Genomic DNA, 17710 nt, shown 5'->3' on the forward strand with positions numbered 1-17710 from the left:
GGCACTGTAGAACAAAATCTTGGAGTAAATTAATAAATAAAAAGTCTTCCTCTTTTGCATATTTTTTCATTATTTTTTTTGGCTGAAAGAAATGAGTGCTTTACTTTTACTTTTCTCCCTGATGCTAAGAAACTTTGTCATAAACTTTTAATCGGGAGGGGGTCATTCAGTACAATTGTTTAAAAGGAAAATTCCTATTATTCCTTACTAAAATTTACCTTAAATGATGATTTTTGTAAAGCATTCTTCACAATTCAGTCTTAAAATTTGGTGAAAATTCACTATATACAAGGATCTTAGTATGTCTGATTAATGGTATTAATGTTCTTACCTTTTTTCAACAGTAAATAAAAAGAGTTGTTTTCTACATGTTCTAAACTTTTAATAAAGATTTAACTTTTCTACACATTGGATTCCTGTCATGTCTTTACTGATCATGTGCTGTGTATGGGTTTTGGAACTGTTAAACGTTTTTAAAGTATATATGGCGTTATCTTCCACAAGTCATCTTTCCTCAGAGTATTGATAGGTTTTTGTTCCCCCAAGGAGTTTTAAGATTTTTTCGTTTGGTGCAAAGAATTTCAACATATTTATACTTGTTTTTGAATGTTATTTTCTATACATGTTTTTTTTTTCTCCCCAGAAAAGAATGTTCCTTGAAAATTCAGTTTAATTGATTTAATGTTTTCTAAAGAAATTAAATGTTTTGTTGTGTCTCATTGGTATTTACAGGATATATCTTTTCACTGCATAGGATAGCCAAAAAAAATGATTGCTTTCTATTATTTCATGTTTCCCTGATTAAATGTGCCAAATGGGTAGATTTCTGACATCCATATTTAAAGAAATTGTTCATTTTTTTTTTAGTGTTTCCTGGAAAGACTATTGGTCATATATAAGAATATTTTCCTGCTAGTAATATTTTTGAATAGCAGTTCTATTTCTTTAATGAATGAACAAAATGATACCCTTTGGTATCTTTGGAATCTGTTTTTGCCCTTAAATCAGAAATGTTCATGCATAATTTATCCTCATTATGAGAAGTTCATTATACTTAATTTCAGGTGGTAAATGGTAGGGATATTCTAAGCAGAAATAGAAAAGGTCTTGAATAATCTGAAGTTGTTGAAATATTTTTTTGTAGAAAATTACGAAAAACTGTGAATGGTGATGGGAGCCGAGAAAATGGAAATAACTCCTCTGATAAAGCTAGAGGAGTGGAAACTTTGGAATCTGCACCCCTTAATGGTAGTTTTTGGAGGACTCTCTTTGGCAACAGGTGGGAAGTCTTATTAATACTTCCCACTTATTAATACTTCCCAATTTTCACATTTTCACCAAATTAATACTTACTAATACTTCCGATAAAATGGAAATTTTACTTGTTTTTGTGTTCACTTTAGTGTTGGCATAGTATATAACCTGATTAGGTTTTAGGAGTATGCAATGTAAGCATATTATCGTAGTGGTGTGATTTTTAAAAGTTCTAGAATGGTTTTCTTATTCACAGTGTCCCCAGTGTCTGCCGTATTACCTGTAAGTCCAGTTATCTACCATAAAAGTGTCCTTCTGTTTGATCTTTAATAGCTTTTTAGACCACAAGATTACAGAAATATAAATACTCTCAAAGATTAAATATTTCAAGCCACATCGGCAAATATCTTGAGAGAAAGAAGAATTTTTAAGAGATGTATTTTTCAGTGTGAGAGCTGATTCCTCTTTAGATGTGGGATGCAGGGCAGGAGGCTGCTGTCAGTGGGCTGTAGGACAGAAAGGGAGATGAATCTAAGACAACTTCGACCTCCTACATGATTTTTTAGGTCATGACAGTGGTACTGTGACTCGAAGAAATACTTCTTTTTGTCATATATTAATGTTTGTGACTCAAAAGTAAAGTGTTCTGCAGCTTCATTTTTGAAGACAAATTGTGTCCACATATTTTTCTAAAGATAAGTTAACACTCTTTCGTTGAAGCATTTGAGTTCTTTAGCTGAACACTGTGCTGGGCACTGCACTTTCCTCTTCTCAGTGATTTACCATCTTATTAGGAAAGTAAAACTAGCAGGTATGAGGCAGTCACAACAATGTAAGAATACCATAAATGGTATCATGCTGACTAAAGGCCATGCAGTTCAGCAGATGGGGTGATTATTCTGGGGTGAGACAGCCGGCAGGAGTCATGGAAGAGCTGAGAGTTACTGGGCTTTGAAGGACGGAAGCGGGAAAGACATCCTGTGAAGTGGCACACACAGGCAATGTGAGGGAGGGGTTGGCTTTGTGTTTGAGAGGAAGACTGTGAACCTACTTCCTTGCAAAACCAAAAAGAACAGGATTCCTCCCAATTAAGTGACCCAAGGCTTTGGAGACGAGAGAGAGAACTAGATTCTGGGTTCCTACACCCTTAGGAAAGCTGGAGAGCCTGAAAAACATGATTTCTGAATCTTCTTGATTTCCAGATTAACATATTCTACTCCTCAGGAGAAAAGTGGTTTCATGAAAGATACTACTTTCTGAAAACTAATTATTAATCATTTTTTTTTCCTTTAAAAAAAATAGGATGAAAAGAGTTAAATTAATATGTAACAGAGGGACGGAAACTGACTATGATTCAGGTTGTCTGCATCCTATCATCAAGAAGAGACAGTGTCGACCAGAGATCAGAACGTGGCAAACAAGAGAGAAAGCGAAATTTTCCGATGGAGAAAAGGGCCATAGGGTAAGATTTAGATGAGTATAAACATTACCTGGTCCTTTCCTTGTGTAAAATTTTCTATTCTTAGACTCTGCTAAAAGCACACAATAGATTCTAATAGGTTTGTGTCATTTGAAACGTAAAACCAAAGGACATGACAAGGAGAACACCGTGAAGAATAATAAGAAGATTTTATCTTATTCTTCCAATTTCTAGGGCCAGAGCTTACTGTTGTATCTGCCCCTGGTCCAGACTTAGGAGGAGGCTGGTAGATTCAATGAACAGATTGGTGTAGAGGCTGCCATGTCATCTTCCAGAGAGGCAGGGATAGTGTGTGTTAAGGTTTGGGAAAATATTTTTATGTTTAGATAGAGCTGCTGTTCTGCTTTATGTCTAAAAATAGCTATACCTTTATGTTATAGTCATGAAATATTATTTGTTAGACTGTGACATTTATGAATTATAAAAAGAGCTAATTTTTTTTGAGCCATTACTGCAATCAGGCACTATTCTAAGTGATTTACATGTAGTAACACACTTAATTGTTTCAACAGCTCTGTGAGATAGATGCTTTTATTTATTTTTTTTAATGTTTTAATGTCAGGATAATTGCTTTACAGAATTTTGTTGTTTTCTGTCATACATCAACAAGAATCAGCTATGAGGTACATGCATGTCCCCTCCCTTCCAGACCTCCCTCCAATCTCCCTCCCCGTCCCACCCCTACTGATTGTCACAGAGCCCTTGTTTGAGTCCCCAGAGTCATACAGCAAATTCCCATTGGCTATCTATTTTACATATGGTATTGTAAATTGCTGTGTTACTCTCTCCATACATCTCCCCTTCTCCCTTCTCTTGTCCCCCCATGTCCATAGGTCTGTTCTCTATGTCTGTTTCTCCATTCCTGCCCTGAAAATAAATCATCAGTGCCATCTCTTTAGATTCCCTCTATATGTGTCAGTATACGATATTTATATTTCTTCTTGACTTACTTCACTCTGTATAATAGGGTCTAGGTTCATCCACCTCATTAGAACGGATTCAAATGCATTCCTTTTTGTGGAAGAAACTCCTCAGGAAGGCTGAGTAGTATTCCATTGTATATATGTACCACAGCTTCTTTATCCATTCATCTGTAGATGGACATCTAGGTTGCTTGCATTTTCTAGCTATTGTAAATAGTGCTGCAGTGAACATTGGGGTACACATGTCTTTTTCTAATTTTGATTTCCTCAGGGCATATTCCTAGGAGTGGGATTGCTGGGTCATATGGTGGTTTTATTCCTAGCTTTTTAAGGAATCTCCATACCGCCTGCCATAGTGGCTGTATAAGTTTACGTTCCCACCAGCAATGCAAGAGTGCTCCTTTTTCCCCACACCCTCTCCAGCATTTATTGTTTATAGACTTTTTGATGATGGCCATTCTGACTGGTGGTATCTCATTGTGGTTTTGGTTTGCATTTCTCTAGTAATGAGTGATGCTGAGCATCTTCTCATGTGCCTGTTAGCCATCTGTATGTCTTCTTTGGAGAAATGTCTCTTCAGATACCTTTCCCACTTTCTGATTGGTTTCTTTGCTTTTCTAGTATTGAACTGTATAAGCTGCTTGTATATTTTGGAAATTCTTTGTCAGTTGTTTCCTTTGCTATTATTTTCTCCCATTCTGAGGGTTGTCTTTTCACCTTGTTTGTAGTTTCCTTTGCTGTGCAAAAGCTTTTAAGTTTAATTAGGCCCCACTTGTTTATTCTAGTTTTTATTTCCATTGATCTAGGAGGTGGGTCATAGAAGATCTTGCTTTGATTTATGTCATCGAGTGTTGTGCCTATGTTTTCCTCTAAGAGTTTATTTCTGGTCTTACATTTAGGTCTTGAATCCATTTTGAGTTTATCTTTGTGTATGGCGTTAGGTAGTGTTCTAATTTCATTCTTTTGCACGTAGATGTCCAGATGTCTCCCTTATTGAAGATACTGTCTTTGCCCCATTGTATATTCTTGCCTCCTTTGTCAAAAATAAGGTACCTGTAGATGTGTGGGTTTATCTCTGGGTTCTCTGTCTTGTTCCATTGGTCTATATTTCTGTTTTTGTGTCAGTACCATGCTGTCTTGATGACTGTAGCTTTGTAGTATAGCCTGAAGTCAGGAAGATTGATTACTCCAGCTCCATTCTTCTTTCTCAAGGCTTTGGCTACTCAGGGTCTTTTGTGTTTCCATATGAATTGTGAAATTTTTTGTTCTAGTTCTGTGAAAAATGCCATTGGTAGTTTTGATAGGGATCACATTGAATCTGTAGATTGCATTTGGTAGTATAGTCATTTTCACAATATTGATTCTTCCTACCCAGGAACGAGGAATATCTCTTCATCTGTTTATGTCATCTTTGATTTCTTTAATTTGTGTCTTATAGTTTTTTGTATACAGGTCTTCTGTCTCTTTAGATAGGTTTATTCCTAGATATTTTATTCTTTTTGTTGCAGTGGTAAATGGTATTGATTCCTTAATTTCTCTTTCTGATTTTTCATTGTTAGTGTATAGGAATGCAAGTGATTTCTGTGTATTAACTTTGTATCCTACGACTTTGCTGAATTCACTGATTAGCTCTAGTAATTTTCTGATAGTTTCTTTTGGGTTTTCTGTGTATAGTATCATGTCATCTGCAGACTGTGAGAGTTTTACTTCTTTTCTGATTTGGATTCCTTTTATTTCTTTTTCTTCTATAATTGCCATAGCTAGGACTTCTAAAACTATGTTGAATAATAGTGGTGAGAGTGGACATCCTTGTCTTGTTCCTGACCTTAGAGGGATTTATTTATTGTCATCACCTGTCCGATGAGGAACTTGAGGCCCAAAGAGATTTAATTACTTACCTAAAGCTACATTGATGAAAGTGAAAGAGGAGAGTGAAAAAGTTGGCTTAAAGCTCAACATTCAGAAAACTAAGATCATGGCATCTGGTTCTATCACTTCATGGGAAATAGATGGGAAAACAGTGGAAACAGTGTCAGACTTTATCTTTTTGGGCTCCACGATCAGTGCAGATGGTGACTGTCGCCATGAAATTAAAAGACGCTTACTCCTTGGAAGGAAAGTTATGACCAACCTAGACAGCATATTCAAAAGCAGAGATATTACTTTGCCAACAAAGGTCCATCTAGTCATGGCTATAGTTTCTCCAGTGGTCAAGTATGGATGTGAGAGTTGGACTGTGAAGAAAGCTGAGCACCGAAGAATTGATGCTTTTGAACTGTGGTGTTGGAGAAGACTCTTGAGAGTCCCTTGGACTGCAAGGAGATCCAACCAGTTCATTCTGAAGGAGATCAGCCCTGGGATTTCTTTGGAAGGACTGATGCTGAAGCTGAAACTCCAGTACTTTGGCCACCTGATGCGAAGAGTTAACTCATTGGAAAAGACTCTGATGCTGAGAGGGATTGGGGGCAGGAGGAGAAGGGGACGAGAGAGGATGAGATGGCTGGATGGCATCACCGACTCGATGGACGTGAGTCTGAGTGAACTCTGGGTGTTGGTGACGGACAGGGAGGCCTGGCGTGCTGTGATTCATGGGGTCGTAAAGAGTCGGACACGACTGAGCGACTGAACTAAACTGAACTGAAAGTTACATAGCTAATAAGTAGAAGAGCTGTGACTCAGACTTGACTTTGACTCAAGCCTTGTGCTTCTAACCTCTACATTATTTAAATCATTTCGTTCCAAGAAAGCTTAATATTTTTCTTTATTAAGACCAGCGAATATGTAGGTCTGTTCAGCTTTGACTTAGTTTACTCTTACTGCTTCTTAGTTTTGTACACACAGCTTACTAGAGCCTTCTGGGCGGTCCCCTGTGAGGACATTGCTGCTGTCTTTGTAGGAGTCTTTTAGGCGTTTGGGTAATGGGATTTCAGATGATCTGTCAAGTGACGATGACGGTGAAGCCCAGACACAGATGATGATACTGCGGAGGAGTGTGGAAGGGGCCTCAAGTGACAACGGTTGTGAAATTAAGAGTAGAAGATCAATACTTTCAAGACATCTAAACACTCAGGTAATTTTTATTTTAGTTTATTAAAGTATAGGCATTAATCCCCAACTAACAAAGTATTAACGTATTTTCCTGTCATTTGTGGTCTTGATTTTTGGCAGGTGAAAAAGACCACTTCCAAGTGGTGCCCTGTTGTGCGGGATTCAGATAGCCTGGCTGAATCAGAGTTTGAATCAGCAGCCTTCAGTCAGGTAATGTATCCTTTTTCAAGGCATATTCTTGAATGTAATAAGTTTATCCATTCCTGGTTTGTTTTTCTTTTTGGATGCACAGGAGGGGCTAGCAAATACACACATAACTTTAGGACAACCAGTTGAAAAAAAAGAAAAAGGAATGGGTAAAGGACTTCCCTGTGTCTCAGATGGTAAAGAATTTGCCTGCAATGCATGAGACCTTCATTTGATCCGTGGGTCAGGAAAATCCCCTGGAGAAGGGAATGGCTACTCAAGCATTCCAGTATTCTTGCCTGGAGAATTCCGTGGACAGAGCTGCTTGGTGGGCTACGGTCCATAGGGTCGCAGAGAGTCAGAAATGACTGAGTGACTGACACTTTCACTTTTTCCTCTGCCTCCAACTGTCTACCTATTTAGCAGCTTTTTAAAAAAAATCTATCAGCTTTTATATGACTAGTCACCCAAGAAAAAGAATGAGCTCTTTGTCTTTGATCTGATCATAAAAGTATCATAGATGATGCCCAGAAAGAGATTCCTCAGTCCCTAAATGATGAGAGCCAGAATGCTGGAGTGGGTAACCGTTTCCTTCTCCCTGGGTCTTCCCAACCCAGAGACTGAACCCAGGTCTCCTGCATTGCACACAGATTCTTTACTGTCTGAGCCACCAGGGAAACCCACTTAATATTCACTTGGAATATGGAGTTTATTCTTAAGCATTGTTTCTGTGTAAGTGGCATTGATGCTGAAGACAGATATTTGAGAAATGAGAAATGGGAGCAGTAAATCTGCTTATCATGAAAGCTAATGGACATATTGTACATTTTCTGTGTTGTGCTTAGTTGCTCAGTCTTGTCTGACTCTTTGGAACCCCATGGACTATACTAGCCCTGTGGGATTTCTCCATGCAAGAATACTGGAGTGAGTTGCCATGCCCTCCTCCAGGGGATCTTCCCCACCCAGGGATTGAACCCAGGTCTCCCACGTTGCAGACGGATTCTTTACCATCTGAGCTTCCAGGGAAGCCCATTGTACATTTGGGACGTTATAATTCAGAGATGAGGGGAGGAGATGGTGGTAGCTTTTGTTTTGATTGGCAAGGTTGTTTGGTTGTGGAAAAACTTTCATATTTATGTTTATACTGCAGGAGAGCTGCAATGTCCATTCTTTCCTCTGCTTGATTACCCTTTTCCCTGTTTGGCTGAGTTCCCAGATGTGATTGTGTCTATGGTCAAGCTTACAGTATTTAGAGTAAAAGACACTTTGGGTGTGCCAGTAGGCTCAGCCACACCTACTCCCAGAGTCGGCCCTCAGAATGTGTTTGCAGGAGTCAATCCCACCCCAGGGCGCCTCAGCTGAACAATCCCATGACTTGGCAATACTTCTCAGAGAGAGTCCTCTTTTATAGTCTGTTAAGAGTCATCAGAGTTCACGTTTAAATATGAAAGTGTATTATTGTTATGTGAAGTCTTGTCAACAAAGGCATGGCGATCAGTTTATGAGCATGCCAGTCATCACCGTAGGTGCCTTGTTTTCATTTTATTTCAGATATAGTTGTTTTTAAAAATGAATGAAATTTTTTTTTTTTGGTTTTTCTTTTTCCCTTGAAGGGCTCTAGGTCTGGCATGAGTGGTGGCTCTCGAAGCCTCAACATGTTGAGAAGAGACTCGGAGAGCACCCGGCACGACTCGGAGACAGAGGACATGTTATGGGATGACCTGCTGCATGGCCCCGAGTGCCGGTCATCTGTCACCAGCGACAGTGAGGGGGCACATGTGCGCTCCCTTCACTCAGGGACCAAACGGGACCCCAAAGAGGATGTTTTCCAGCAGGTCTGTAAAGGTGACGATAATAATAGCTAATATTTACTATGTACTTGGGCACCATATTATCTCTTTTAATTCTACAGTAACCCTATAAGGTGGGCCCTTATTATCCCTAATTTAGAGATGAAGAAATTGAGCGTAATTTGTAAGTGAAGATGTTGGGCTCAGTGCTCAGAAGAAAGCACTCTCTCATTCCCCTAACCTAACTGTTTCTTCCTGATACCTTTTCTTATTTTCCTTAGAATAATCCTTAATATTCATTTTATATGAGCAGGGTTGCAGTACCCTCACATTGTATTTTCAGATATATCACAGCGTTTTATGTGAATTACTAGGAGATGGCATTGCTTTCTTCTCTAATAATGTATAAAGCAAGTGATGCTTTTAAGTTCACGTTCTCTTTTAGTATCATAAAATCAGATAGCCTGGAAATGGGGATTCTTCGGTTATTTCAGCCTTCCAGTCAATCTAGGAATTCATTCTTCAGAAATGTTTTTACTTTCTGTCATGTAGTAACAACAGTTCTTACTTCTTAGAAATACTGTGATATATCTAATGAGATAATTTAAAGTGCTTAGCACAATCTTGGCAAAGAGTAAGCAGCCAGTACATGTTAGCTTGGTTATTACTATTTCTGTCAGACAGTTGGTTACTCTCTACTTAAATACTTGTGGAGCTGCAATGATTATTTCATGAGCTTGTCCTGCTGCTGGCTGGACTGAATGATTGAAAAATGGTTTTCATACCAGCCCTTCCTATGCTTAATGCCAATGATTATGACTCTTCTTAGTTTTGTTTTTCTTTTCTTTTTTCCACAATGACTTAATAAATAGTGGATGTTGGATATTCATTTGTTTAGTTATTGAATTTTCTTAATTCTAAGATACCTTAGATTTAGGTTATACATTATAATGAAAAACATTCTGCTTCATTAAATGTATACAATTTTCATAAACTACCTGGAAACAACATATACTTTATCACTAAAGTTTTAAACTTTTCCCTCCAATTATGCTATCAAAATTTGAATCTAAATATTCTTTCCATTCAGTCTGAAGACTCATCTAAATTACATTAGCCTTTGGTAGTTATGCATAGCATCATGATGATTTCCACCTTTGTACTTTTGTGATTTACGGTATAATTTTAAGGCATATGTAAGAATAACTAGGGTAAGACGAAACTCACCATGTTAAGTAGAGTGCGTCATTCCCCAGTTCTCCCACCTAACATGTTCTTCTTTTAGTCCCCATATTTCTAAATGCCACCACTAACCACCCAAGTCAGAAACCTTGGGGCCATTCTTGATGTCACCACTGCCCCCGCTCAACGTCCCCCCCCCCCCACCATCCCCTGTATCTTATCTATTATCACATTTTCTCGATTCTGCTGTATAATACCTGCATCTGCTCATCTCTGTCCACCCTGCTTAGTGGATAGCTCTCATCTGGATCCTTAGAACAGCTTCTCTAGCCTTGTTCCCTTTTGCTTCATTTTCTACACTACAGCCGGAATGATGCTTCTAAAGTACAAATCTGGGACCTCCTGGTGGTCCAGTGGTTAAGAAGCTGCCTTGCAATGCAAAGAACATGGGTTCAATCCCTGGTCAGGGAACTAAGATCCTCTATGCCTTGGGGCGGCTAAGCCTGTGCACCACAGCTAGAGAGTCCACAGGCTCGGGAGCCCACACACAACCACAGAGCCCGCGCACTGCAGCTATGACCCACCTCAGCCGCATAATTGAGTAAGATTAAAAAGATACTAAGATTGTTTTTTAAAAGTTAAGATCTGATGCCATTTCCCTTACAGTGCTCTAATTGCTTTCTTTTTCCTTTTGGATTATTTGCTTCTGTTTATTTGCTCTGATACAGTCTCACATGGTTGAGTTGAGTCTCACAACTCAACTGAACTTCTTCCAGTTTCCTCATGTACTTCTGGGTCTTTCCTGAAACACACTTTTCTCCAGCACTCATTCCTTTGGGTCACTCCCTTTTGTCTTTCAGGTCTTGGCTCAGTTGCTACTTCCTTAGGAAGTCTTTTTAATCTGCTCCTAAAGCATTCTTCTCTTCCCTTATCACACTATGCAGTAACTTTATTTAATCGTGTCTTCTTTATAAGTCTGTAAACTCCTTGATGTCAAGAACCTTGTATCTTGTTCTCCATTATATCCATAGTTCCTGTTAATAGTAGCTGCTTAATAAATATTTTTTGGCTAAATCAGTTAGTAGATCCATAAATGCTCATCAGCATTATGCTAAGCATTGTTGTAGGAGAAGAAATATGCCATATGATCTTCTTTTAAAAAAAATAACATATATTAGTTTGGGAACAAGATGATTTTATGGAAAACAAGTAGAGGGCACTGTAAAAGCAGCAGCATATAATTAATGCAGACTTATCTGCGATAGACTGTTTTGATTAATTCAGAGGGGCAATATGAGAGAGACTTGTGGCCATCAGAGAGCACATGTTGATAAAATGGACTCGAGTTGGGACTTGAAGAACGAGACATGACATGGCAGGGGAACGTGCTGGGCTGTTTCCATAGTGACCTTCTCCTCTTGTGCTTTCTGTGCTTGTCCATGTCCTGGTTAGACCAGAGAAAGGCTGACCTCCTTACCGTTCCTGTGATATCTAAGTCCTATTAGCGCCTCTCCTACCTAACTTCCTCCTACCCCTGTTCTAGTCATGGTGCTATGGAAATACTTTCCTCCTTGATATCCCATGAATACGCCAAGCTTATCCTCACTTCCATATGCTTAGAGGGGGAAGCAACTTCAGAGATCATGGAATCCTACCTCCCATCATCACAGAAGATATACAACCTCTCTCTTCAGGTAAGAAATTGGCTTAGTGAGGAGAAAGGACCAGAAGCCAGCATCGTGGAGGTGGTAATTGGAGTGATGGGCTTTGTGAGGGAGAGAACAGAATGACAAGGCAGAGCACTGGCGAATGTGGCCTGGGAGCCAGACAAAGGGAAAAAATTCTAAAGGAGGAAAGAATGAGTGGATGGAAATATTTATTTTTTCTTCTCAGAACCATTTATTCTGGCTTCAGAACTCAAGTCCTGCCTCTGATCGAGTTAGTGCGATAATCTGGGAAGGGAATGAGTGCAAAAAGATGGATATGTCTGTGTTGGAAATAAGTGGCATCATCATGAGCAGGGTAAGGTTTAGTAAGTTTTCAGAGTTTTCAAAAGATCTGTTTTATAATCAGCAGCTATTTCATTGCAGAAGGAAATGGCAACCCACTCCAGTATTCTTGCCTGGGAAATCCCATGGACAGAGGATCCTGGTGGACTGCAGTCCATGGGATCACAAAGAGTCGGGCACATCAGCAGCTATTTCATTGCAGAAGGAAATAGCAACCCACTCCAGTATTCTTGCCTGGGAAATCCCATGGACAGAGGATCCTGGTGGACTGCAGTCCATGGGGTCACAAAGAGTCGGGCATAACTGAACAGAACACACATGCACACACAGACAGCTATTTCAGATTGTATTTAATGATCAAAACATTGACTCTGTTTTTAAGACACAAGTATGTGTACCTTAAGTTTTGTAGCCAGTTTTCACTTGGTAGTGTGTTTTTTAATTTGTTACAGAGGTCTCTTTGAGCCTGATCAATTATTCAGGTAGACTTTACAAATATTTCTTATTTGATCCTAAAAGTCATAAATCTGTACTTCATTTTTATTTGTATTTCTTTTAGAACAGATTTAGTTTATAATAATCTAAATAGTATGTGACAAATACTGCTTCACAGCTGCATATAGCTGTGCAATAATGATAGCTGTTTTAAATTAATTTCCAGGTTAATGCATATCAGCAAGGAGTAGGTTATCAGATGCTGGGAAATGTCGTCACCATTGGATTAGCATTTTTCCCTTTTTTACACCGACTGTTCCGTGAGAAGAACCTTGACCAGCTAAAATCCATCTCAGCTGAGGAGATCTTGACTCTCTTTTGTGGGGCACCACCTGTTACACCTATTATTATTTTGTCTATAATTAACTTTTTTGAGCGACTGTGTCTTACCTGGATGTTTTTTTTCATGATGTGTGTGGCAGAGAGAACATATAAACAGGTCAGTAGAAAACTGAGTAAAATTTCTCACCTCTTTTTTTGTTTATGATGTTCTGTTTAGTTGCTTTTGTTGTCTTGATTTGTTCTCTCTACAGAAGCTAACATGGGCAGTGGAGGCTTGATAAGTGGACTTTTGGTATTTGTGGGTTTAACACTTCTGATATTGATTATTTACAAATAACATGCTGTAATCTGAAATTTTACTGAGCCTATATGTAGGAGTAAGTGACTGAGCCTAGCTGATTGTTCGCACCTGCTCCTTGATGTGCCTCGATGTGTTTTTTATATGTAGAAAGTGAAAGTGAAGTCATGTCCAACTCTTTGCGACCCCATGGGCTGTAGCCTACTAGGCTCCTCTGTCCATGGGATTTACCAGGCAATAGTACTGGAGTGGATTGCCATTTCCTTCTCCAGGGGATCTCCCCAACCCAGGGATTGAACCCGGGTCTCCCGCATTGTAGACAGACGCTTTACTGTCTGAGCCACCATGTAGAGTGTGTAGTAATTCCAAGGTGAAAATGTTTCTGAAAAATGGCCAAGTGAGAAATAAATTTATTGAAATTGGATAAGAGTTTGGTATTGAGGGCTTATTATATAGGTGATATGTGTAAAAACTACAGTTTTTATATGGAAATGTAATTTGGGAGTAAGCTAGAATTTTGTATAAATGTTTGAATTTGTGAAGGTTGGGATTCACAAAGGTCTCCAAGGTGTATTCCTTGAAAATGTCCAGAGTGTAGTATATCAGAAGAATGTGTACATGCGTGTTCAGTTGTGTCCAGTTCTTTGTGACCCTTTGGATTGTAGCCCAAGCTACAAGCTCCTCTGTCCATGGGATAATTTACGCAAGAATACTGGAGTGGGTTGCCATGCTCTCCTCCAGGGCATCTTCCTGACCTAGGGATGGAACCCACATTTTCTGTGTCTCTTGCATTGCAGGTGGATTCCTTACCTACTGAGCCTTTGGGGAAGCCCCCCTGAAGAAGTCACTAAGACAGGAAGTGAAAAAGCATTGTTAATAGCTCATTAATCTGTTGCTACAGAAAGCACATTATACATAATGATCGGAACTTGATTCTTTTAATATTTTTTATGTGCTGGGAATATTTTACAATTATATAAGTTTACACACAGTGACACATATGTACATTTTACTTTGTGATTTTTTTTTTAACCTCCTCTAGAGATTTTTATTTGCAAAACTCTTCAGCCATATTACTTCTGCCAGGAAAGCTAGGAAATATGAAATACCTCATTTCAGACTTAAAAAGGTGGAGAACATTAAGATATGGTTATCACTGCGTTCCTTTCTAAAGGTGAGTTTTAACTAACCGTGGAATATCTGCAGTAATACACAGAAAACATGCTCATCGAAATTTCTGGTGGCAGATATTCACCAGGCTGGGCAGTCCTGTGTTCTGGACAGATTATATCAGGGACTGACATCTAGCTCACCTGCTTGACAACAGATTGGGAGTGATCTAGCTGCAGAGCTGGTAGAGCTGATGAAACAAGGGCTTGGAAAGGGAAAAGAAAGTTTAACTCTTAGGGCAGAGTGATACGCTGAATTTTGCATCTTTTCCTGACTTCTGGGGAAACATTCCTGCTGAAAATGTGTTAGTGAATCAGTCACACCCTTAACTTGAATGGCATGAATCTCAGAGCGTAACTAAAGTTGAAGATGTCCAAAATATATTAAAATCCTGTGTCAGAAACCTCTTATAAACATTCGTTTTCACACCAACATAGTAAGATTAGGTCCCCTAATCTGTCTCCAGCAGGGACCTAAAACGCTAACCTGTGTCTCACTCTCCAGAGACGGGGCCCACAGCGATCAGTGGATGTGGTTGTGTCTTCTGTCTTCCTACTGACACTTTCCATTGCTTTCATTTGTTGTGCCCAGGTAAGAGTTTCAGATCTATTTCAGGGGAAAGAAGAAAATAGAACTTGCTCTCTGTTTTAAACTAGTTCACTGTATTTAAGTGAATACACTCACACACACGCACACACATACACATACGCACACACATACACATACGCAACAGATGTTTGTTTCTGACAGCTCTGGGAACCAGGGAGTCCAAGGTTAAGGTGCCAGGATGATTATATTGAAGTATTCAGTTCAGTTCAGTTCAGTCGCTCAGTCGTGTCTGACTCTTTGCGACCCCATGAATCGCAGCACGCCAGGCCTCCCTGTCCATCACCAACTCCCAGAGTTCACTCAAACCCATGTCCATCGAGTCGGTGATGCCATCCGGCCATCTCATCCTCTCTCGTCCCCTTCTCCTCCTGCCCCCAATCCCTCCCAGCATCACAGTCTTTTCCAATGAGTCAACTCTTCGCATCAGGTGGCCAAAGTACTGGAGTTTCAGCTTTAGCATCATTCCTTCCAAAGGAATCCCAGGGCTGATCTCCTTCAGAATGGACTGGTTGGATCTCCTTGCAGTCCAAGGGACTCTCAAGAGTCTTTTCCAACACCACAGTTCAAAAGCATCAATTCTTGAGCGCTCAGCCTTCTTCACAGTCCAACTCTCACATCCATACATGACCACTGGAAAAACCATAGCCTTCACTAGACAGACCTTAGTTGGCAAAGTAATGTCTCTGCTTTAGAATATGCTATCTAGGTTGGCCATAACTTTTCTTCCAAGGAGTGAGCGTCTTTTAATTTCATGGCTACAATCACCATCTGCAGTGATTTTGGAGCCCCCCAAAATAAAGTCTGACACTGTTTCCACTGTTTTCCCATCTATTTCCCATGAAGTGATGGGACCAGATGCCATAATGTTTGTTTTCTGAATGTTGAGCTTTAAGCCAACTTTTTCACTCTCCTCTTTCACTTTCATCAAGAGGCTTTTTAGTTCCTCTTCACTTTCTGCTATAAGGGTGGTGTCATCTGTATATCTGAGGTTATTGATATTTCTCCTGGCAATATTGCTTCCAGCTTGTGTTTCTTCCAGTACAGTGTTTCTCATGATGTACTCTGCATATAAGTTAAATAAGCAGGGTGACGATATACAGCCTTGATGTACTCCTTTTCCTATTTGGAACCAGTCTGTTGTTCCATGTCCAGTTCTAACTGTTGCTTCCTGACCTGCATACAGATTTTTCAAGAGGCAGATCAGGTGGTCTGGTATTCCCATCTCTTTCAGAATTTTCCACAGTTTATTGTGATCCACACAGTCAAAGGCTTTGGCATAGTCAATAAAGCAGAAATAGATGTTTTTCTGGAATTCTCTTGCTTTTTCCATGATCCAGCGGATGTTGGCAATTTGATCTCTGGTTCTGCCTTTTGTAAAACCAGCTTGAACATCAGGAAGTTCACGGTTCACGTATTGCTAAAGCGTGACTTGGAGAATTTTGAGCATTACTTTACTAGCGTGTGAGATGAGTGCAATTGTGCGGTAGTTTGAGCATTGTTTGGCATTGCCTTTCTTTGAGATTGGAATGAAAACGGACCTTTTCCAGTCCTGTGGCCACTGCTGAGTTTTTCAAATATGCTGGCATATTGAGTGCAGCACTTTCACAGCATCATCTTTCAGGATTTGAAATAGCTCCACTGGAATGCCATCACCTCCACTAGCTTTGTTTGTAGTGATGCTTTCTAAGGCCCACTTGACTTCACATTCCAGGATGTCTGGCACTAGATGAGTGATCACACCATCATGATTATCTGGTCGTGAAGATCTTTTTTGTACAGTTCTGTTTTCTTGCCACCTCTTCTTAATATCTTCTGCTTGGGTTGGGCCAAAAAATTTGTTTGAATTTTTCTGTAAGATGGTACAGAAAAACCATACTAACGTTTTGGCCAGCCCTGTGTGTGTGTGTATTTACTGTGTCTAAAATTCTTTTGCTATTTTGAATACTTGTTAATTTTTATGACTTTTGAAATGAGAATAAGAGTAAGATCATGGTAACTTAATTGGAAGTTTTTGATTGGTAATAAAGCTATATATCATGATGGATACAAAATAGTGATTTTTCTAACTTCTTCATTTCTTCTAATTTTATTATCACTCTAAAGTAGACTTTTCCCCATTTAATCATTCATTCATTTATTATGTTTTGGATTCCTATGCTTTTGTTTTTATCCAATGGATTATAAACAATTACTATATTCTTTTGATACATAATTGTCCTAGATGTGGCCAGCGGGAGACCCTTAAAGTGCCTTCCTATGTTCTTTGGAGAGGTCCCTGTATATTTTTTGTTTCTATTTCTGTGTTTTCTTTTTTATGAGAATTTACAGCCTTATTCTATACTTTTCCACTTACTGAGTTTTAATTCTGCGACAGTCAGAGAACATGCTCTGAATGTTTTCAGTCCTTTGAAATAAGTACAGACTTGTTCTGTTATCCAGTACATGGTGAGTTTCATTAAATCTTCCATCAGGTCTTTGAAAGAATTTGTATTCCTTTGTTTTGGAGAGCAGTTTTCCCTCTCTGTAAATTAGCCCAAGTTTATTAGTTGTATGGCTGAAATTTCCCATATTCTTACTCATCTTTTTGGTTTCCTTATTTTATAATCCATTGAGAGAAGTATGGTCATGTCTGCTCTGATGGTGGATTAATCTTTTTCTCCTTTTGTTTCTGTCAATTTTTGCTTTATATGTTTTTAAGCAATATAATTGGGTGCATGCAGACTTGGAATTGATATCCATCTCCTTGGTGGATTGACTTTTATGTAATTTATAGTCTTTTTTTTTTTTCTCAATCCAGGATCACATATTCATTTAGCTGTCATCTCTCATCTGTCATTTAGCTCTTTAATCTCCTTTAATCCTGAATAGTGTCAAGCTTTGTCTGTCTTCATGAACTGATAAAATGTCTCTGTTTCTAATGTATCTTAAAATCTACTCTATTTGATTTTAATTTAACTATACTGTCTTTTGATTAGTTTTTGTAT

The 17710-nt window shown here is 39.0% G+C and overlaps 1 protein-coding gene across 1 annotated transcript in view; it reads left to right on the top strand.

The window, feature by feature from the left end:
* The window catches only part of PHTF1 (putative homeodomain transcription factor 1), a 71839-nt gene that overhangs the window by 41379 nt on the left and 12750 nt on the right, over nucleotides 1-17710 (top strand). Inside the window, exons 7-15 of the mRNA XM_068963942.1 lie at nucleotides 1145-1279; nucleotides 2557-2716; nucleotides 6554-6727; nucleotides 6826-6915; nucleotides 8505-8726; nucleotides 11757-11885; nucleotides 12534-12806; nucleotides 13990-14121; nucleotides 14622-14708. Of these exons, the coding sequence (XP_068820043.1) occupies nucleotides 1145-1279; nucleotides 2557-2716; nucleotides 6554-6727; nucleotides 6826-6915; nucleotides 8505-8726; nucleotides 11757-11885; nucleotides 12534-12806; nucleotides 13990-14121; nucleotides 14622-14708 (1402 nt within the window). The remainder of the gene's footprint in view (nucleotides 1-1144; nucleotides 1280-2556; nucleotides 2717-6553; nucleotides 6728-6825; nucleotides 6916-8504; nucleotides 8727-11756; nucleotides 11886-12533; nucleotides 12807-13989; nucleotides 14122-14621; nucleotides 14709-17710) is intronic.

This window comes from Capricornis sumatraensis, chromosome 2 (genome assembly GCF_032405125.1).
Source record: "Capricornis sumatraensis isolate serow.1 chromosome 2, serow.2, whole genome shotgun sequence".
Classification (NCBI taxonomy): Eukaryota; Metazoa; Chordata; class Mammalia; order Artiodactyla; family Bovidae; genus Capricornis; species Capricornis sumatraensis.